Genomic DNA, 23320 nt, shown 5'->3' with positions numbered 1-23320 from the left:
CTCCTAATTGTAGAAACTTGTAATTACTAAAAGCATCTCCCAGTTACACGATCTAGACCTCGTGATTACCAGATGCCTTTTTTAACCAAGAGATGCCGCATCTTGATTACAAAGTCTCAACATCTTTCTTAGTGAATGCACATCTGTAGCGCGTGATGTCGGAGTGAAAAAAAAACGTCGTACAAGGTGTCGAGTTGCCAGGGGAACGAGGCAGGAAGAAAACAGAACCGCCAATGAGACCAGAGAAACTTTGTTGACTCATGAATCCAATTAGTTTTCTAGTTTTGTTTTGGGGTTTGTTTTATTTTGGCGGGGGGGGGTTAAATTTCCCCCCTCCCCTGACAAAAAAAAGACTTAAACACGATTCAGCACTGAATGAATTCCAGTATTCTGTGACATTTACTGGTCATGACATTTCATGTGATTCACGAAAAAAACCAACGGACCAAAAAAAAAAAAAAAAGAAAAAAAAATACTTGACATTTTACAGAAATATACCACATTCACTGAAGTTTAAAAAAAAAACAAAAAACTTTTGAGATCTTTGTTTTGCAATTACGAAATCGGTCTCGTCAATATAAAAACCGAAATGGTTCACTTGTAATTTAACAAAAAATACCTCATAATTGCAAAACCTATTTTGTAATCATGGTATAATATCTCGTACTTGTTTAAAAAAAAAAAAAAAAAAAAAAAAATCTTAAGATCTTTGTTTTCGCGAAATTTGTATCTAGTTATCAAAAAAATCTCAATTACGTGAACTTTATTCTGAGTTACAAAATTGTTACTGTAATTATAAAAAGATGTCATTTCATTGTCATTATGGGGTCTTGATTTTGTAATTACAAAATTGGCTTCTCGTATTTATGAAACACTTCATAAGTACGAGAACTTTAACTTGTGAGCGTAATTATAAAAAAGATCTCATAATTACGTGATCTTAATTTCGTCCTTATGGGAACTTTATTACAAAACCGGTAACCAGTAAGTATAAAAAGAACTCGTAATTGCAACATCATTATTTCGTAAATATAAAACCAGTGTGTCTCCTAATTGTAGAAACTTGTAATTACTAAAAGCATCTCCCAGTTACACGATCTAGACCTCGTGATTACCAGATGCCTTTTTTAACCAAGAGATGCCGCATCTTGATTACAAAGTCTCAACATCTTTCTTAGTGAATGCACATCTGTAGCGCGTGATGTCGGAGTGAAAAAAAAACGTCGTACAAGGTGTCGAGTTGCCAGGGGAACGAGGCAGGAAGAAAAACAGAACCGGCCAATGAGAGCAGAGAATCTTTGTTGACTCATGAATCCAATTAGTTTTCTAGTTTTGTTTTGGGGTTTGTTTTATTTTGGCGGGGGGGGGTTAAATTTCCCCCCTCCCCTGACAAAAAAAAGACTTAAACACGATTCAGCACTGAATGAATTCCAGTATTCTGTGACATTTACTGGTCATGACATTTCATGTGATTCACGAAAAAAACCAACGGACCAAAAAAAAAAAAAAAAAAGAAAAAAAAATAATTTGTTAAAAAAAAAGGAAAAAATTCACATTTCTGAACAATTTTTTTGTTTTGCAGAGTCTAACACTGTGTGTGTGAGAGAGAGAGAGAGAGAGTATGTCTGTGTGTGTGTGGATGATCGCAAGTGTTTTCTAAAGCCGCGTTGCTTTACTGTTAGCCGTTAGCTGTTAGCATAGCCACAGGCGGTTTGGTTGATGACATCAGCTTTGAGTCGGACGAACCCCTGACACCGTCGTCCAATAGGATCAGTAGGATTCTCATTTGTTTTTGCTGTTTTTTTTAAATGACAGTTATCTGCTGCAGTCTGCGAACTAACCGGACCACAGTTGAAGATTGTGTCAACACAGGAACAATAAAGTTTTATTCTTTCAAAGATTAACTTTAATTTGTAGGAGTCGTTTGTTTGTTGAAAATCTCCCGCTCCACGATTGGCTGGGAGGACAGACAGTGACGGGCCGCGGCTCGTCAGATGATTCATTACTTCACTGCCACAACTTCCTGTCGCGCTTTAAGAAATAAAAATTCAACGTTTTTTTTGTTTCCGAAAGTTCTGAGTGAGGTAAAAGTTTGAAATAACTGAGAAACTAAATGAGACTTGAATCGGGTTCTGACATTTCCAAAAGGGTTTTCACACACGTCAAACTTTAAAAAAAATATTTCAGATACTTTGGAGACATTTTATGATTCCATGTCTTCATGTTACGAATAGCTCTACTTGTTTCCCATGTAACATGTCACAAGCATGTAACATGTAGCAATCGTGTGCAACACACACATACGATACTTGTTACACTTGTTCTTGTCCACATTACATTTGGAACAAGTAGTTACAGGTTACATTACCTAGGATTTCACATAGTAGTTCACACATAGTGTAAAAGTATTGTAGTGAGTCAAATACACGTATGCATGTCTATGAATGCGTCCTCTTATGAAATGCATACAAGTATTACAACATCACAACATTACCAAGCTAATGAACATTAGTGTGTAAGATACAAGTGTGTTACACTACTTTACTTTACATTAGATGTATTTTAACACGTATTGTAATGCTCAAATATGTTACTACTCACTACTACTTATAACATGTGTTGTAAGTAGTCACTTAGAAATTACTACTTGTACCAAGTATATAACATTCAAGTCTTACGTGCTTGTATCTACATACTTCTTACTTGTAGTTATGCTTATAGTAACACATTATACCTGTTATACGTAACATCACAGGCGTATGATGAAACAACTCGAGTAGTTAACACGTACCATCTTCAAACACTTATAATTAGATCAAGTATGTGAGCTGCTTTGGGTAGTCACTGAATAATTGCACGTATTGTCACGTGTCACGTGTGTCTCATGCAAGATGGAAGTTTACAAGTATTTGAGGCGTAACGTGTTGTGTTCCACTGAGGAGTAAGTAGCGCGTGTAGCATGTTGCTAGTGGTAACTTGTTGTAAACTTACATGTGACATGATCGCTGTCATTTGTACCATGTTTCGCGTTAAATTGCGTTACATGCGGAACATGACATTAACGTGTATCGTACCATATCACCTGTTCTATGTTACGCCTCAAGTTTTAAAACCTTTTCGAAATATTTTTGGCGTCAAATCACCAGTGTTTCTTTAAACAATTGATAGATAAAATGGCTTCCTTTGGTGTTTATTGATTGCTGACACATGTAACACGGGGGGATACATGAAAGTTAGAAAGAAAAAAAAATTTGGCGGGATTTGACGGAGCAGGCGGGGCTACGTGACAAGTTGTAAAGGTACGGGTACATTAGCATTTGGTTCAACGAAAGAGGACATGATGTCACTGTTCTGACCAAAAAAAAAAAATCTTTCATGTGAAACGTGTGAAAACTTAACGATTTATTATTTAAATTTTTATAATTAAAGCATCGCTAAACAAGTTTTGTACGTAGTGACGAGTTACGTCTAGAAACTTAAAAATACTTGTATGAAGTAAAAAAGTTTTGGAAAGCAATTTAAACAGGAAGTGGTGTTATGAGAAAATGAGTTGGTCCAATTACAAGGCACACAAACTTAGGCTTGGTTTGACCCCACCCCCCTGCCGTCATCAAGACTTCAAACTCACCAAAAACAACATTATTTTAACGGTTTTCAAAAAAAGTTGTTTGCTCTTGCAAAAGTATTATGATCTTTTAACCTAAAAAGAAACAAGGACTCTAAATAAATTTAAATAAAAAATGAATTTTAAAAAAAATTTAGAAATATAATTGAATTTTTTCATTTGTTGTAACACTGTGTGGATGGCCATTTTAAGATAAAACAGGTAAACCAAAAACAACAGACTTAACCACCGACTCACTTTCACTTTCTAAACGACTTTTTTAACCAGATCAGGAGGAAGGTCAAAGGTCAGAAGGCAAACTTGGAATCGGCAGCTTCCTGTTTCTCTCTGGCCTGTTTCCTGCATAAAGAAAATCACAGACGTCATGAATCCAAACAAAATTAAACGAAAAACACAAGTTTCTTTCTTTAAAAGTGGAGCAATAAGAAGATTTAAAAAAACAAGAGCAGAGTTTGAATTAAATATATTTTTAATAGAAAAAAAAAGAAGGTGGGACATTTGATGATCAGCCAATCTCAACCCAGTTTGATACACACACACACACACACACACACACATACACACACACACACACAAAAATATATAAATACACACACCCAGGTACGACAGGTGGGCGGGACGTCGAAAGCATTACCTATGTCATGTTGTACGGTATAAATACATTCATGATTAAAAAAACCCTCCCAAAAATATATACCAACAATAAAACATGTAACAAAAAATATTTTTTAACTAAGTGAAAAAATTCTACAAAAAAATCAAAGTCAGATCAACACGACTGCCACTGAAACTCCACCCAACCACCACTTAAAAAAAAAAGAATCAAAAACAGCAGAATAATTCAGAAAAATAAGGCACAGGAGAAGGTTTGTTGAGATCGCAGCCAGCTAAATTCTAAAATGATAATAATGATAATAATGATAATCGTTTAACCAATCAGACGGTAGCTTCACGTGCCAATGGAAAGGCACGTCACTGAAAATTAAAAAATAACCGTGGAAGTTTGTCAAAGTCAAAAAAACGGTTTAGAATTTCAGTTTTTAACCATAAAATAAGGAAGAACAACTAAACCTGTAATGATTTGAACAAAAAAGAGAAAAAAATAAAAAAGGCAAATGATGTAATTTTGCTTTTTGCTGAAAGTTACAGTGAATACTAAATAAATAACTTCAATTATTACAGTTTACAAGACCAAACTTTAATCCATGATGAGAAACTCTGACTATAAAATGAACAGAATGAAAGGAAAATTCAAACCTTTCCGTTATTTGGGGATTTTAAGAAAAGGCAGGTTTTATTTTGAAAATTCTCTTTTTAGCTTTAAAAAGAAAATTTTTCCTGAATTTTTTTTTTTTTCTTCTGCATCACATTAATTTAAGATTTAGACAAAAACTGTTCAACTCACATAAGCTCTGTGTTGGACTCCACTACCCACAATGCACTGCCACTCAGTTTTCAGTCTACTCAGGAATGTGCGCTATAACCGCTGTAACCATGGCGATGACCCCTCGCCGTGACATCATTGACGTCAGAGTGTTTGTAGGCACAGGTCGTTGGTGTGTCGGGGCTCTCCCATTGGTCCGTTGTTCTCACCGCGGGCCAATCAGAGACCCTTACGTCTGACTGGTTACTCAGCTCCAAAGGTCAAAGGTCAGATAACAGGGTCGGAGGGGGAAAATGGTCCAGAGTGTGTGACATCAGAGGCCCCACAACTTCAGCACTGATGCTAATGAGCCATCAGACCATTAGCTTTGATGTTAATTAGCTATTAGCATGTTAGCCTCGACCTTTAGCCTCCACGCTAGCTAGCTGCAGTTGGGCCGAAAGATTTGGAAGAAACCGTTTACTGTCATTTTTCTGACCCGTGTTGCGATTTAAATCTCACATATTTTCAGTATCAGCTCCGTTTGAGGTTCGTACTGGCGTTTTACGTCGCGTCAAACATTCAACAAGCAAACTTTTTAGATTAACAAAACTCAGCCGGAGAAACAACTTAGAAGTAAACCTCGCTTCTCGGCTCTGAAACACAGTGTAGGGCTAACGTTTGATTTTATTCAGCTGAGAGCGCCGGGGAAGTCCATCGTGGTGATTCCCGATGTCTCCGGACGCGAACGCTTCTCCTCTGCTTGGAATTATGCCGTCAACCTTACGATGTGAAGAAACGCGCGTAGCTCAACCTGAACCTAATGAACTAAGAGCCTCTGCAGCTGAACTGAAACCCCATGAGCTGTGGAGGCTTACAGGCTAACAGGCTAATAGCTAAGCTGACACTGCTGACAGTCGGGGTCCGTCTGCCGAGGTCAGCTAACTCGCTTTATATTTATCTGCGGGGAGTCCTGGAGTCACGGGTCAGATGGTGGATTTGGAGAAGGAGACCCGGAGGTGCTGGTTGTGGTCCAGCTGGTGGTCGTGCAGAACGATGAGAGCCTCGATCGCCTCCTCCACCGACGCCAACTGCATCAGAGCCATCTTCCTGTCCTTCCTGTGACATCAGAGGAAGTGACATCGTCAGGCACACTCTGCTGATGTCGTGTCATCAAACAGAGACGCTTAATTCACTGTGATCCACGACCAAGAAAAGCAGCGAATTCTCAGCTTTAAATGTTAAAATTGGACTTTAACGATTAATCTATTCTCTATATAGGTGTCGATTGATCTTGTGCCACTCCACTGATTGATTACCCCGCTAACTGTTGCAGCACTAAACCAAACTTTTGTTTTTCTTTTGGATCGACAGATCCCTGGCTGTTTTTTTCCAAGCAGACGCGTGTTGATCGGTGTTAAAGGTTTTACTGGTTCTTGTGGTCGTTACTCACTGGAAAAACTTGAAGGCTTTGACCGTGAATCCACCGGAGGAAAATAAATCCTTCAACGCCTCCTCACTGACCGAGGAGCTAGGAGACAAGGACACATGGAGGCAAGGAGGGAAAAAATATGAATATGCAACAAAACACTGAGGAATTTAACACATGGAGCAAAACCGAAGCTCTAGAAAGTCTGTCACTAAAATACACAGGGAAACGAGAAAGTACTGGGACTGTGTTACGGCGCATTAGAAAAGGGATATTACATAAAGTGGATATTATTTGACAGGAGAGCAGAGAGGAGTGTGTGGAGTCCAGCAAATACAGGAACTTACGGGATGTTGGAGAGGTGCAGCGTCGCCGACGGAGGGAAAATGTTGTTAAAGTTTTTGGATCCGGGTTTTTTGAAGCGGTGGAGGGCGGAGCCTGAGAAGTCCCGGGTCAGCGCCTGCTCTTCCTGCCCCGCCCCCCCGCGAGGCAGCTGCACCACCGGATGCTTGGACAGTGTCACCCGAATCACGTTACCATGGAGACGCTGGCCATTCAGGTGACTCATCGCTGTGGGGAAAAAATTTTTTTTAAATCAAATTAAATTAAAAAAAAAACTGATAATTAAAAAAAATCAGAAACTAATCTAATCAAAATTAAATTTAAATATTTTCTTTAAAAGTGAAACAATCACTTTTACAAATATAAATGTATCAAACATTTAAAAATATGAAAAAGCTTTTTTATAGTCAAAAAAGCTGAAATTAAAACCACAAGTTTACACAAAATGTTAATATGCATTTACTCATTGTTGGGAAAGAAATTAAGATAAAATTGTTTAATAAACGTAATAACACATCATACAATTTTTTTTTTTTTAAATAAACCCAAAAAAAAATTACAAAATTTTAAATTGTCTTTAAAAATTGTATTATTTATTTATATATACACGTATGTATATATATTTTGAAAGTTCTAAATTAAAACTTCAAGTTTAATTTATGTATCAATTCACTTCATTTATTCAGTTTTCAAAATTTTCTTTGAGCTGCATCTGTTTGCTGGTTCGTAAAAGGTTTTGCAGTCGAACAGTTGCTGTTGTGCAAGTAAAGAAAAGTGAAAAACTCCCGATTCCAAGCGATTTCTTAAACAGGCTTCATTTCACTGTTGTTTCTATTCTGAAATGCCTACTGAAGTAATGAGACAATCACACCATTATCACAAATACGCTGACTTTGTATAAATAAGATTAACAATAAAACCTACCCACATTTATTTTTACTAAAACCAAGCTGAAGCTGTTTTAAGCTGAATTAATAAATATAAATATGTTCCAGACCGAGTTGAGCCTGAGTGGCGTCGCTCATCTGAACGAGAGCATTTTCCTTCTTGTTGAAGAGGATTTTCACCCGCTGAACGTCCCCATAAACACCTGAAAACACAGAAAGACACACAATAAATGATCTTTAAATCAATTCCGAACATGCTGCTGCCTGCTGATGTAAAATCATGTAAATATCATCCTGGAATATTTTATCTGGACTTTAACTTCCTGAGTTTCCTGTTCTGACCAGAGTCCAAAAGAAACCTCTATAATAATTTATTTTTAATTATTTGAATTTTCCGTATTTCTTTATCCACCTGTCGATTAATAGTTTTATTTCATGCGATGTTATTCTGAATTTACTCTCAAATTCGTCTGTATGAGAGCGGGGATTAAGATCTGGTGGGGAAATTTATTTATTTTGTTGTCTTAAAAGAATTCAGATTTACTGGAATCAGCCTGTGAAATAAAAAAAGTTGCATATTTCACAAGAAAATGTACAGAAATATGTGATGATACATGAAGATAAAAAGTGAGTGTTTTTTGAGTGATGTTCTGCTGGGTATTAATTAGCAGCAGCTGTCGTATAAACTGTAAATATTCAGTCTCTTACCAAACAGGATGAAGAGGCATTGAGGTGAGACGCTCTGCAGAGACAAACAGTGTTAATAAAGTTAGTTGAGAGACCAGCGCTCTGATTGGTTGGCTCTTGTGTGTCAGTGTGACCTCTGACCTCTGGGTTCAGGTTGGACACCAGCAGCACCGAGTGGACAGCAGGAGGCGCCACCTGCAGCGAGACACGAGGAGGAGGCACCAATGAGCTTGGGACGGCCGCCATGGACAGACCTGAGGACGGAAAACATCCAGAAAACTTTATTTAAAACAGCGCGGTGCACAGAAAACTATAAAGGTTTATTTAATAAAGAGAAAGAGAAATAATTAAACTTTATTTACAACAGGTTCACGAAAGACGTAAAAATACACAAACAGTTGGTAAAAATGTCAAAACATTAAAATAAATAAAGTATAAGAATGTAAAGTCTATATTACACACACACACACACACACACACACACACACACACACACGCACAATTATATACGATGTACTATTCATTATTACACATATAAGGGGTGAAGACATAAGCCTGAAGGTGTGTCTCACCTGTGTGTTGGTGGAAGGTGGGCGGGAAAGCTGCTGCCCCGTATGGAGGGAGAGCTACACCTGTAACACACACACACACACACACACACACACACACACAGGTTTAAACCTGGGTTTTCTGGGTCAAAGTCACATGATCAATGCTCCATCTTCAGAAGCTCAAGTTGAAACTGAACCTGTGGTTTAGTCTGGACCAGTTTCTGTGTCCTGCAGAAACCACACAGAGTCCTGCAGAGGTCCCTGTTTCTGAGGTTTTACTGAAACCTGCTGCAGATCCGGTTTCAATGAGCTTTAAGTTGATACGGTTCAGTCTAGGACAGATTTACACAGCTCAGATCATTCTATTAGAGGACCACTGTGCAGGATTCAGGGGCTCTATTGGCAGAAATGGGTTATAATAGTCAGAGTGATGATTTCATTAGTGGACGTGGCGCCGTGTAGCTACGTTGCACCACCATGTTTCTACAGTCGCCCAGGGGCCCATTAGCGTTAGCATCTTTAGCTCGTCTTACTGAACGCGGCGGCGGGCTCCAGCTCCCCCGTCGGCAGGTCAGCTCTGGTGAAGTCTCGGCTCTTGTCGTTATTGTATTTGACGTTGAGCGCGCTCAGTTTGGAGAAGTCGATCCTCAGCGTGCAGCAGCCGTTGTAGATGTTCTGACCGTCCAGAGACTGAAAGACAGGAAGACAGAGAGCTGCCATCTGATTGGACCAGAACTCTGAGGGCTGGGATTTATCTGCTGTCTTCTTCTACCGGCTTTTACTGAAATGAGGTCAGGAAAACATCTGGCGCATGTGACTCACGGCTTTGGCGTGCTGAGCGTGCACGGCGTCGCTGAACTGCAGCAGAGCCTGAAACTGATTGTTTCTGGTGAACGTGATGATCTTCAACACGGAGCCGAACTTACTGAAGATCTGAAAAAACAGGGACAATAATACAAAGCTATGATCCAACACAACAACATGTACGAACACATCAACATCCAACACAAGAAAACTTTCACGGAACAACAATCAAACAAAAAATCCCACAACAAAAGACAACAGCAGTGAACCACAGCATAGTAATAACAGTAGTAAACCGACCTGCTGCAGAACCTCCAGCGTCACCGGGTAAAACAAATTCTCCACGATGATCCTCAGAACGGGACTCTGACCCGGGACTAAGCCCCGCCCGTCCCCTCCCGACGCCATGCTCCCAGAATGCACTGCTGCTGCACTGATGGCCTGCAGCGCCGCCTGAGCTCTCTGTCGGCAAACAAACAAAACTCAATTATTTGACACGGCAACTACACATAAAACGCGTCACTGCATTTATGTAGTGAACAAAAGAAGGTCAGCGTACTTATTATGAGAAACGTGAAATGAAACACTGGAAAAAAATGTTTCAAAACAAACTCAATTAGGAAACGTTACACTTTACTGTACTAACATTTTGTATAATTACAATAATATTAATAATAATTTTAATAAAGACATTAAATAAAACATGACAGCATCTATCATCACATTGAAATGACTTTCTTTTAAATAAATAAATGTTGCGTTTCAGTGGGCGTGGCCTGACCCTCTGCTACTCACCTGATTGGTCAGATTGTCGGTCTTGAGCTCACGGTGGGTGGAGTACTGAATGAAGATTGGCTGGTTCCTGACGGTGGGCGCGGCTGAGGAGTAGTAGTTCACCATGGTAACAGCCGCATCCTCCGACGCCATCTCTAAAAACGCCTGGAAACGCAAAACAATCATGAAATATACACAAAGAAATAAGGTAATCAATTAATTTCAGTATGTTCTCTGAGACAAAAGAGGAGATTAAATGAAAGTGACTGTGAGTGATGTGGTTTAAACAGGGAGAGAACGTCTCCTATTTTCACACAGTCCCTCCAGGAAGACACTCGTTGTGTTGACCTCAGTGGTTCACATGTAAAGTGACAGATATACACTTTATTAGGAACCCCACGCTAATACTGGGTGGTTCCTCCCTTTGCTCTCAAACAGCCTCAGGTCTTGGCCTGGATTCCACCAGATGTTGGGAACTTTCCTCTGAGGTTCTGGTCCATGTTGACATGACTTCATCACATCACTTCTGCAGATTTGTCAGCTGCACATTCAAGCTGCCAGTCTCCTGTTCTACCACACCCCAATGGTGTTCTACTGGATCCAGGTCTGGTGACTGAGGAGGCCTCTGAAGTTCACTGAACTCACTGTCATGTTGGTGAAACCAGTCTGGCCGGTCTCCTCTGACCTCTCCCATCAACGTGAACTGATGCTCACTGGATGTTTTTTGTTTTTGGCTCCGTTCGGAGTAAAAACTCTAGAGACTGTTGTGTGCGAACATCCCAGGACACCGGCAGCTTCAGAAACACTCAGTCCAGCTCGTCTGGCACCAACAGTCACATCACGGTCAAAGTCACTGAGGTCACACTTTCTCCTCATTCTGATCTCTGATGTGAACATTAACTGAAGCTCCTGACCTGGATCTGCAGGATATCATGCAGTGAACTGCTGCCACACGATTGGCTGACTGGATAAATGAGCTCGGAGAGATCGAGTCTGCGTGGACTGGTTATATTTTGCACGGAGGATGACCCAGCGCAGAAGCTGAACCTACAGCAGATTGTGGAGAAGACTCGGCGACTCGTTTTCAGACAGGTGCGTACGACAACAAAAACATCAGTGTTGGAGGCAGGTGAGTCTGTGTCAATCTCTCCATCACAACATCAACCTCAAAATCACCTCTTCATCTCTCGACCCAACCGCGGTCGTAAGAAACCTGGGCGTCACCTTTTCTTGCGATCATAAGAAAAATCAGGCCTTACCTGACTCAGTACGTCACCCAACTCTTGGTACAGGCCATGGTCATCTCTCGCCGCGACCACTACAATGCCCTTCTAGCAGGTCTCCATTCACGCACAGTGAAACCCTTAGAGGTGGTCCAGAATGCAGCAGCGTGTCTGGTTTTTGATCAGCCTAAAAAGGTCACATGTCACGCTGCTGCTCATTGACCTCCACTGGCTGCCCATGGCTGCCTGAATCAATTTCAGGTCACTAATGCCTGAATACAGAGTGACTCCTAGGTCTGCACCCATCTACCTGAACTCAGTCGTACAGGCTCATGCTCCTTCTCGGCCTCTGCGTTCCTCCGAGGAGCGTTGTCTGGCGTCGCCATCCCTGCACACAAGGCAGTCACAGTCCAGACTGTTCTCTTTGTGGTTCCCTGATGGTGGAACCAGCTACCAAATGTTATCAGAACCTCTTGAAGACCCATCTCTTCCAAGAGCACCTCCTCTCCTAACACCTCTAACACCCTAACAGGCCTAACTAGCTCTTACTATGCACTTCTTTACCTGATCTCCTCGCACTTTGTCTTATTGAACAGATCCAGGCCTTAATTCCTACTTCAAGGTCTCCTACTGTACTGAAGCTTTAGCGTTGTCCCTCACTTCTAAGTCGCTTTGGTTAAAAGCGTCTGAGAAAATGAGTCAGTGTAAAAGTAAATGTGGGGCTCTGTGACATTTTAATGCAATGTATTTCGTAGCCTAAAGGTTTTCGCAGGTTTTAACTGACCACCTTCTTACTTTTGACTAAATATATTTTCACAAGTACTTTTACTTGAGTACAATGTTCTAGTACTCTTTCCATCGCCGCTGATAATTGACTATAAAACATCCTCAGCCCCTTATCAGTTACCTGGTTTTTGGTCTTCAGCGTAATCAGTTTACTAACTCGGCCGAAGGGATGCGCCAGAGCGAGCACTTCCTGTTCAGAGACGTCGGCGGGAAGCTGACGCAGGTGGAGGACCCGAGACGGGACGCACTGAGTACGCTCAGAAACACACAGCCTATCAGTGCCATCCACTGTGGACAGACACGAACACACAGATAAATAAAATGATTAAACATATCACCTGTGTCACGTGAGTTTATACTGTCTGTGGGGTTTCAGGTAGGGCGAGGTTCACAGACACTGACAGGCAGAGAGAGAGAGGGAGGTCTCACCTGTGGACAGGTTGGAGGTGCTCATGTTCGCAGAGCAGCTGAGAGACAACGTAAACGCTGATTCCTGCAGGGGAAACACAGAGATTAATAAACGTAACCGACCGATTCTGGGAATAAAAATGAATGAAATCAGGTGAAGGCGTGGATCTAAAGTCACTATGTTGTCAGGTGCAGAGCAGGTGATATTTAATTTACAATAAAATAAAAAAGGGAAAACAGAAAGATATACAACAAAATAAAAATTTATACAATGGAAAAATTTAAATCAAAGAAATAAAAAACAAATTAAGTAATAAATGAAAACTAAATATCAGAAGCTGGAACCAAATGATGTTTAATTGATTATCAGAATGGCGGGCTATCGATTCTCTTTCAATCCACGACCGATTGCTCTAGTTCCACCTTTCTTTTCTTTGTTTTATGTCTTTATAAACTAAACATATTTAAGGGTTTGAAACTATCAATTATTTCCATTATCAAGTTAACTGTCCATTATATTCTCGATGAATCGATGAGTTGTTCGGTCTATAAAATGCCCATCACAATTTTCCCAAATCCAAGGTGACACATTCAAGCGTCTCGTTTTGTGCGACCAACAGTCCGAAACCCCGAGAGATTCGGTTTACCAGTTCTGAAACGATTAGTCAATTAACCAATTCATACTTCAAAAGAAAAAAACTAAATTAAACATCTGAAGTTGTCACCCTCGGCTCCACTGAACTGACTTTTTGAAGTTCCACAGACTAAACGATTCATCAGATTAATCAATAATGAAAACAGACTACGGTCTCTACTGTGATGAACAGGAAATCAGATCCGCTTGAGAAACTGAAACCAGAGGCTGATCATTTATTGACTTTCTTTTGCTCGACTAATCGTTTCGGTGCTGATCGTCTCAGGTCTTTTTCTGAGTTTGTGGACTGAAGAAACTTTTCAGTTTCGCTCTGGAAACTAAAAATGGCCGTTGTGTGTTTTCTCTGTTTACTCTTTCATTCACATAATGATAATTAAACGGTGGAGATGTTCGGTTCATTGAGTTCCCGGCTCATCGGGAGCCTAAACGTGTGAGCGGTCCGCCGAGTGAGATCAGCACGGTTCCGACTAAAACACCAACAAATTCACAGAAAATGGAAATAATCCGTCGCAGTTCTTCCACGGTCTGCGCCGTACGTGAACACGCAGCTATCGCGGGATTTCAGCCGATCAAATCCCGCCGCCGAACCGTCACCGTTCGCTCGCGACACTTTCAACCCAAACAAAACCAGAAAAACCGAAACAGCAACGACGAACAGCGCGCGACGAACGGGACGGCGAGACGTAAAGCGGGTTCTGTGGCGGGAAGATGTTTCCGTAAACAAGTAAACAACAACAATCAGGCGGGAGGGTTGACGCCAGAGGCTCGCGCAGGTGCGGTTCAGTCACCAAGGAAACGCCAGGGAGGAAGGAAGGAAAAACAGCGGCGGGAACGTGCGGGAAAAGGTTCGGGAGGTTCCCCCGCGCTCACCCGTCCATGGTCCGCGAGGAGGAAGAGGAGGAGGAAGAGGTGTTTTGGTCCGCGAGCCCCCCACTCCGCAGCCAGGCAGCCGAGAACAACGAGCTCACTTCCCGTTTGCTGACGTCACGGGAGAACATGGCGGCCCGCGGACACGCCTCAGATCAGACCGATCGATAACAATCGATAAATCGGTTCAAGCGCCTCAAACATCCGTCCGTGTTTCGTTGTCGTGTTGGTGGCGCAGCGGAATCATTACGTCACCTTCTCCTCACTTACTTCCATCTATCCGTAAATATTAGTTTTATTTTTTAAATTACCGTTTTTATTTTTATCGTAACAGCTGAAAACAATAACACAGAAAAAAAATTAGAGAGACCTTTGAACAGGAACTATACAGAATATAAAAAAATCTGAATTTGGATTTTCCTTTAGTCTCGGAAATGGGGGGGGCTCATTTGTAAAATGAGTAAAAATGTGTTAAGACTCAAATTTAAAACCCTGATTCTTTGCAATAATAATAAGAACATATGTACATCATTAATAGTCATATTGTTTATCCCGTGTAATTTAAATATAAAACACTTCACTGAAATATAAACTCATTTATACTTTAACCACACTGTCATCAGCCAAGATCTGTTGAGAACAGTGAAACTGATATAATCTCATCTATAAAAGGCAAAAACAGGCAGAAGTACTCTGATGTTTTACTTAAGTGAAAGTCAGGACACAACAATGTAAAAATACTCTGTTACAGGTCAAGATCCTGCCTTCAAAGTCTTCCAGTAAGAACAGCAGTATTATCGGCAAAATGTTCTTAAAGTATTACAAGTAAAAGTAAACGTTATGAACAGTGACCCCTTATTACTTATGCTGAATTATTAATACTGATGCATAAACATGTGAGCAGCATTTTAATGTTGCAACAGGTAGATATTTAGCCAATTTTAACTTTGTGTACTTTGGGGTTGTGTAATCTATAACAATTGATCGTATTTCATAAACTGCTCATATGTTTTGTAAAATCTTCAAAGTAACCAGCAACTTAAGCTGCCAGGTAACTAATGAGGAATTTTTTAGTAAATAAATAAGAATAAGAAATTAAAGAAATTAGATTACATCAGTAACAGATAAAACCATAGAATACACTTAGTGGAGCGCAGACCTCCGCCAAGGCCAAACAACATACACCAGACTTCAGAGGAAAAAAATTCAGATTCATATTAAATTATCCGGATCTGCCCCAGAATGTAACGGGTTCTTCCCTGGACTCTCATCCATCCATCCACCGAGTTCAGTGAAAATCGGTTCAGTAGTTTTTGCTTAATCGTGCTGACAAACAAGCGGTTGATCACATAACCTCCTTGGGGGAGGTAATTATATAAACATTTATTACAGTATATACTTTGTGTTTGTGTTATGAGAGAGAGATTTTGTTTTTCTTTTTTTTTTTTTAAATGCACACATTTCTAGAAACATGTTTTCACTCTGTCATTATGGGTTATTGAGTGTAGAGTGATGGGGGAAAATGTCAATTTTATCCATTTAGCTACATTTATCTAAATCTACAACACAATATAGCGAAGGAGTCTGGATACTTTCTGTATGTGCAGTATCCAGTACACACACAGATTACACAATAATAACACAACTCTATGAAATATAACAGATATGTAGAATACTCTGTGATATAAAACTGCTATGGAATCTAAATCTAAGCCTATTTTTATTATTATCATTATTATTATTATTATTTTATCGCAATAATCATAATGCTAATAATAATGTAAAATAAATTAAAAGTATACATTGACTACTGTCCAATTATTCCTTTTCAGTTTGACAGAAAAGGTCCGCTTACTAAAAAGTTGCCAGAGCTCTCAGCCAAGGCATGGACTTCGCGCCAAATGTATTTTAAAGTCACACTCTGCAAAGATGAGCGGATGGTTGAAGTTTAATCGCAACAGTCGCGATGATTCAAAGTTTGACATCTCAGCGATCCGTGTGAATCTTTGCCTGCAGACCGGAAGTAGCAGAGGAAGCGATCTTTAACATCCTGCCGGCTCGAGGATCTTTAACTGGGTGAAAGGTGGAGAAGACGACCGGCTGTCATTCTTCAGACACGGACACGAACTGCGTTAACGGCTCCTTCACCTGTTTATTTTCACCTGAAAGCAACGATGCTGCAGAACACAGGGTGAGTGCACGCGTCCGGCTGCTCCGCACGTCCGCTCCCCACGTACAGAATTCCATTCGAAAAGGCCGCAAAACAATGCTCGGTTTTACCACAAGTGCTCATTGCAAAGCTGGAAGAAAGTCATAAATAAGATGAGACTTTAGTGTATTAAGCACCTTTAATTTGGGACTTTACTGAAGCCGAATTGAGTAGTAAAGCTTTCTGATTTATAAAATCACTGCTATTGTGTTCTGGTTCTGCTGTCCTTTGACCTTTGAGCAGGGCAGTTTGAAAATTGAAGGTTTTTTCCTACAGAGACTGGTAACAGCAGCTCCCGCAGTTGAGCGTCTCGTTATCTAACCGCTCTTGTTGAGCTTTTTGTTGTCTCCTTTACACAGAACCCCGTTCAAAAGACCTCTGAATAATGACTGGCTGTATTCGGAGAGTCAACTTCAAAACAAGAACAACTTTAAGAAAAGATCGGTATTTTAATGAAGTAAAAACCATTTATGATGAGCCGAATTGGGTAGTTAACCTTCCGGATTCATAAATTACACCGAGTTTTGTTCGGATCGCTCTATCCAGTGATCTTGGGACAAGTCTTTTTAATTGTTGAGATTTTTTGCATAGAGTTTGGTTACAGTAGCCCCGACGATCAAAACATCTCGTTGTTAAAATTGCTCTTGTCGAGGTTTCTGGGAGACCACATTCAGAATTGTGTGTAAAATGCTGTTGAATAACAGCCCTATCACGAATGTAGATTTTATTGAAGTAAACACCCTTCAGATGTAGACCTTATAACTAAGTGTTATAACTGTACGTAGTTTGGTTCAATCTCTGCCTTGTGAGCTTTAAGCAAGAGAGTTTAAAAGTATCGGCGTTTGAATAGAAGTTTGGTGCAGCAGAACTTTCTCCACCGCAGCTCCGCCCCAGTTAGCTTGCTAGCTAACGACATTTCCTGCGTGTGAATGTTTTATTGTTTATTTGTTTATTTTTTGTTTGTTTGTTTAATTTGGCGGGAAGTTTTTGCGTCGACATTATTTCTGGAATAATAAACTCATGTTTGTGTTGAATGTTGAGACCTCGATCATTTCGGCTGCTGTTAAGCTACACAGACCTTTAAAATAAAAGCCTACAGTTTTCCTTTCGGCTTGAAAGCTTTTATACTGAAAAATTGAAGGGGAAGCAGGAAGTTTTCTAAAACTATTGAGCAAAACATATTTTCATTATTGTTGAAAATATAACGCAAAGTCTTAACAAACATTTTGCAATAAAGTCACCACTCTAAAAACTTGATTTTCAATTCAGTGATTGCTGCAGAGACTTTGTTTTACAGTAAAGGATAAAGGTGTTTTTACTTTTGAAGGGAAAGTTCAACATAAGGTTTCCTGTCGTCAAATTTTCCTCCGTTTTAATTTAGTTTTCATGTATTAGAAGCGTTTCTTCTACCAGTCATATTTTTTCCCATTAACAAGGATGAAATGTAGACTTACACATCTTATTATCTATCTTCTGTTTTCTGATTGTGTTGTTGAGGATCAAACCAGTCAGCTGGAAAAACCAGAAAAATGACTACATAGTTGGTCCCCCAACTATGCCAGGTATTTTTACTACAAAATACATATTTACATTCAACAGAGGCTACCATTGTCAAATATTTCATGTTGTCTGAAGGCAAACAGACAAACAAAAACTTTTTCTGAATAAAAAACAGTCTGAAACTGGAGAAAAGAGGATTTAAATCAGTACAATCAAAGAAGGAGGCAACGACATCTTGAATGAGGTCTTCAAATGCCTGGACTTGTTCACCCAACAGTCTGAAACACAGTTTCAGTTACTGGGACAGAAAACAGCGTTTGAGAGGCTGGAATCGGAGAATATTTGGTAATAGTTGCCAATAAATCTTCTTTTGATTGTTTCGGCTCTAATGTAAACTTTCAGTGGTTGTGCTACAGAATTCAAATTAAATTAGAAACACTCCAATGACAAGACGGGGCTCTGAGATGTGGTTAGCCGAGCTTAGCACAACTGTGTTAACTGTGTTGTTTTTTGTGTGTTTCAGGAAGTTAGCCGGCTGCACGCTCTTCATCACCGGAGCGAGTCGAGGGATCGGTAAAGCCATAGCACTGAAAGCTGCCAGAGACGGCGCCAACATCGTCATCGCCGCCAAGACCGCCGAGCCCCACCCCAAACTACCAGGAACTATCTACACCGCTGCTCAGGAGGGTGAGGAGCTAACAGGCTAACTGCTATCCTACATAGAGCACCAAATGTAGATTAGTCCGCCGCTGAAAATAGTCCCCAAAAATGAACAATTTCCTCCTGTTTGTTTGATTTAAAAAAAAAAAAAAAAAAAACTACAGTTCGCGGCGGCTTTATGAAATTACTGGGGCTTTTTTTTTTTTTTTTTTTTTTAATGAAACTATATTGTGAAGTAAGTTTTCTGTAAACTAACAGGGATGTGTATGTGTGTGTTTTTTCCTGTGTGATTATGTATACATGTTTGTGTTTCCTATGTGTCTATGTATACGTGTGTGTGTGTTTCCTGTGTGTCGTAGTGGAGGCAGCAGGTGGGAAGGCGTTGGCCTGTGTTGTGGACATTCGTGATGAGAAGCAGGTCGGAGAAGCGGTTCAGAAAGCTGTGGACACATTCGGAGGTACTGGAGTTTCCGAACAGACCATGTGATGATAAACCCTTCTTATGGCCCGCCCTGCCCCAGCAGTGACATCATCACAGTGACATCATCAGTGCTTGTGTTCGATTGGCAGGTATCGACATCCTGGTGAACAATGCCAGCGCCATCAGTCTGACAGGAACTCTGGAGACGCCGATGAAGAAGGTGGATCTGATGCTGGGAATCAACCTGAGAGGAACATACCTGACGTATGAACACACGCGTTACTGAAAACCCACCTTACAGAACACACACGTTACTGCTGTTACTCACACTGACTGATGGGCGTCAAAGGTCAGTTCCTTGTTTGTTCAGAAACCTCATCAGCACCAAGTCAGGATGTCCCCGTAAACCACATTCTGAGCAGGTACGAGCGTGTTTTTAGGGTCAGTTCTTCTGTCTGTACTGCGGAACCCAGCCAGTGAAATTAGCCGAGACAAGGAGAGCGTTCTGGGACGAGCTGCTGATTTTCTCTAGCTAGCTGTTGACAGCAGGTTGATGTTAGCGAATAAGCTGCTGTTAACTATTTCCTGTAATGAGCTGCTGTTCGTTGAGTGCCGTTAACAAGCACCAGATAAAAAGCTGCAATAACGAACTTATTTAAACAAGCTGCTTTTAACAACGTACTCTTAACGAGCTTCAGCTAACGAGCAGAGTTAATGAGCTTCAGTTAACGAGCTTCTGTATGTTTCAGGTCTAAGCTGGTCATCCCTCAGCTGCTGAAGAGTCGCAGCCCTCACATCCTGAACCTGTCGCCGCCGCTCAACCTCAACCCCGTCTGGTTCAAGAACCACACAGGTAACCATAGCAACCAGCTGACCGGGTGTCGTATTATACACCTGTGCAGTACTAACACGTTTTTTTGTTTTTCAGCGTACACGATGGCAAAGTACGGCATGTCCATGTGTGTCCTGGGTATGGCCGAAGAGTTCAGAGGTCAAATTGCCGTCAACGCCCTCTGGCCCAAAACTGGTCAGTGGCTAAATGTTAGCATGCTAACAGACGCCCCATAGACTCTCGTAGTAAATTAGAATGCTAACCCTGCTCTGACCTGTATGTCGTTGCCATAGCAATCCAGACAGCAGCCATGGACATGTTGGGTGGAGAGGGTGTCGGTAAGCAGTGTCGTACATCTGACATCATGGCGGACGCCGCCTATGTCATCCTGTCCCGACCGAAGGACTACACGGGTCACTTCCTGGTGGACGAGGACGTCCTGAAACAACAGGGAGTCCAAGACTTTGATCAGTACGCCGTCCAACCAGGTGAGCTGATGCTGACGTAGCATGAGTAGATGCAGCCCTTCGTTCCCACACACTGTCATGTGGTACTCATGTTGGTCTCTGATTGGTCAACAGGTCACCCCCTGCTGCCAGACTTTTTCCTGGACGAAGCACCGGAGACACTGGTCCAACAGATGGAGCAACATGGTAAATACCACAGATCCTACAAATACTGGAAATACTACTACTGGTACCACTACAATTATAGTTGATGGTACTACAAATACCGTTGTTATAATAATACCAGTTGTAATATTTATCGTAACAAAATAGGGTTTCTATTGAAAACTGTCAAAAAAGAAAGGACGTTAGAAAACATAAGATTTGAGAAGCCATTCAAAATTCACGTGATATTTTAATATTAGAAAATAATCAGGTAGATTTAATATACTGTACATAGTCCTTTGTATCATTTACCATTTTTACATTTACAGTTTTTGTTTTTTGTTTTTTTGCTGAGAAGAAACTTGACCTCATCCAATGTCACTCCAGCGCCCCCTAGTGCCTTCACTGATCAATAGGGAGTTTGTTTAACTATTGATTAAAATAAAATGCATTGATTTGAATTTGTCTGCTGGTTGTTAGGGGCAACCCCAGCCTTCAAACCACCACCATCATCATCGGCCACGGCCCCTGCCAGTGGACCAATAGAAAGCACGTTTGACATCATCAGAGGAGTCATTAACGAAGACGTCGTCAAGTCGACACAGGGCATTTATCAGTTTGACCTGTCAGGTAACAACAGCGGCGCCTGCTAGGAATATACGTCCATATAAGGTCATCCTGTGGTTGTGTCAATAATGTGAACGTGTTCATGTCCATATAAGGAGAAAACGGGGGCGTTTGGTTTCTGGACTTGAAGAGTGGCTCCGGCAGCGCAGGGCAGGGCCAGCCGCCTGTGAAAGCTGATGTCGTCATGACGATGGACTCCAACGACTTCAGCAAGATGTTCTCAGGTGAGCCGTCACCACGGCGACAGTTAGAATGACAGGCAGGCTGCTGCACCTGCTGTAACCATAGCGATAATCGCGGCGCTGTTTCCACGCTAACAGCCGTGTGTCCTTTCAGGTAAGCTGAAGCCCACAATGGCCTTCATGATGGGGAAGCTGCGGATCAAAGGCGACATGACGCTCGCCATCAAACTGGAGAAACTGATGAGCCGCATGAACAAGGCCAAACTGTGAGACTGAAGCCCCGCCCACAGGTCGTCTCAGGCCCCGCCCCCTCGCTCTGAGTAGCTGTACATGTTGCCTTAACAGCAAAAATAATAACAATAATAATAATAATGACTCTAGTAACGATATATTGACGATAACATCACCCGTGACAACACGTGAATAAAGTCTACATTGGTAATAAACTGTGTGGTTCAATCACGACGGGTTGTTGTGTCCAGACTCATCGTGATGTTGCTTCATCGTCACAGAAAACAAACTGTCAACTCTGTCGGTGCGATTTTCAGCTCAGTTTGGTCTGTGTTGCTCTGTTCATCGCATCATGAAACCAGGGCCGTCCTACACACACAGTAGAGGTAAAACAGAACCCGTTACTGCCACCTCCTGTCTAAATGAACCAGGCTTATGAGAACCGCAGCTTTATTCCACATCTGCCTTTATGACAAAGGACAACGGAGCAGAATGATCATCTCTCGTGGACAAACGGTGCATGACCTGCGTAGCCGAAGACCCCCCACTGCTTTCTAGGATTACGGTACGTTTACATTTCTGGAGATCGACGGGTGCGTCCCAGCCTGAACAGGGGCAGGTCCCGGGATGGATGATAACATTTAAATGCACTTTTTAAACATCGAACATCGAATTTTCCTCTTCCGTCCTGCAGCTCCGTCCGTGGAGGCGCAGCAGCTCCATTAACACATTGTCGGTGAACTTGTATTAATAATTAATCTGAGGAATGATCGACATGCAGCTTCCATGTGTTGAACTCCCCAGAAGTGTGAAAACTAAACATCGAGACACACTGACGGAGTCAATGTATTTATTTCGTATTTCAGTCAGAGTGGAATCAGTTGGTCCAGGACTTGGTCAGCGGTCAGTAATACTGCATCTCCCTCTACTCAGTACCCCAGTACTGACCCCATCAGACAGAGACAGAGGAGATCATGGGCTCATATTCCTGCTGAGTTGAACTGATGCTGAAGACGAAGAGAAATACATGTTTTTCTAGTCTGTCTTTAAACACCAGGGTCCATAGGAATCACATGGATCCCTGCCCAATGTGCCGCCACCGTAACTGATGGAGGACAATATCCACAGTTTGCGTGGAGTGAGTATGAGGCTCCGACAGCTCGACGGACCAGGTCCGAAGTTCAGTGTTTTGGTGTCAAATGTCCTGTTTTTGTTTCTGCCCTTCCACTGCAGCTCGACGGGGAAACTCAAGGAGAGAATTTTCTACCAACCAGGCTGTAACTTTGGAAAATCTCCACTTGACTCAGACTGTTGAGGCCTCATATTAACTTCGTCTAACTGTGGAATAAATTCTTACACAGAATGAGGACTGTGGCTTTTGTCCTCCATCTCAATAGGAGGAGATCCAGTATGAACAGGAGGCATTTCAGTGTTCACGTGGATACATCGCTACGGATTTAAAAAATGACGTAACCTATCCTGTACTCGCCTGCTGTTTTTCTGAATATTCCTAAATAAGTTGTGTCTTTTAGACTCACGATTTAAGTTATAAATAGAATAACATAGCTTTTATTAGCAATAATCAATCACCAGAAACATTTTATCGATTTTTTTCATCCTCAGTTATAGATACTAGAAGTGTGTTA

General features: G+C 41.2%; 2 protein-coding genes across 6 annotated transcripts; one reads left to right on the top strand and one right to left on the bottom strand.

The window, feature by feature from the left end:
* Positions 1-3744: 3744 nt before the first annotated feature.
* LOC120805972 (polypyrimidine tract-binding protein 3-like) lies at positions 3745-14517 on the bottom strand. 5 transcript variants are annotated; one of them, XR_005709617.1, is made up of 15 exons: positions 14405-14517; positions 12901-12964; positions 12593-12759; positions 10484-10627; positions 9989-10150; positions 9707-9817; positions 9418-9574; positions 8906-8965; positions 8475-8587; positions 8355-8388; positions 7757-7849; positions 6765-6987; positions 6442-6519; positions 5031-6107; positions 3745-3964 (listed from the first exon to the last, which is right to left on the bottom strand). XR_005709617.1 is itself a non-coding variant. In XM_040156559.1 (14 exons), exons 2-14 carry the CDS (start codon positions 12923-12925, stop codon positions 5975-5977), a joined length of 1500 nt encoding a protein of 499 aa, XP_040012493.1. In that variant the 5' UTR covers positions 12926-12964; positions 14405-14517; the 3' UTR covers positions 4121-5974. The 5 variants fall into 5 exon arrangements, 4 of the variants coding, with proteins under 4 accessions (XP_040012493.1, XP_040012494.1, XP_040012497.1 ...); XM_040156559.1 differs by lacking the exon at positions 3745-3964 and having other exon boundaries at positions 4121-6107; XM_040156560.1 differs by lacking the exons at positions 3745-3964; positions 14405-14517 and adding an exon at positions 14071-14162 and having other exon boundaries at positions 4121-6107.
* A 3-nt stretch (positions 14518-14520) lies between these two features.
* Positions 14521-21902, top strand: hsdl2 (hydroxysteroid dehydrogenase like 2). The gene is made up of 12 exons (XM_040156564.1): positions 14521-14683; positions 16418-16592; positions 18634-18797; positions 19130-19228; positions 19341-19455; positions 19941-20044; positions 20120-20218; positions 20317-20511; positions 20605-20676; positions 21115-21264; positions 21357-21485; positions 21598-21902. Exons 2-12 carry the CDS (start codon positions 16576-16578, stop codon positions 21711-21713), a joined length of 1260 nt encoding a protein of 419 aa, XP_040012498.1. The 5' UTR covers positions 14521-14683; positions 16418-16575; the 3' UTR covers positions 21714-21902.
* The last annotated feature ends 1418 nt before the right edge of the window (positions 21903-23320 follow it).

The sequence above is a fragment of the Xiphias gladius genome, chromosome 20 (genome assembly GCF_016859285.1).
Source record: "Xiphias gladius isolate SHS-SW01 ecotype Sanya breed wild chromosome 20, ASM1685928v1, whole genome shotgun sequence".
Classification (NCBI taxonomy): Eukaryota; Metazoa; Chordata; class Actinopteri; order Istiophoriformes; family Xiphiidae; genus Xiphias; species Xiphias gladius.
This window is presented reverse-complemented; position numbering and strand designations above follow the sequence as displayed.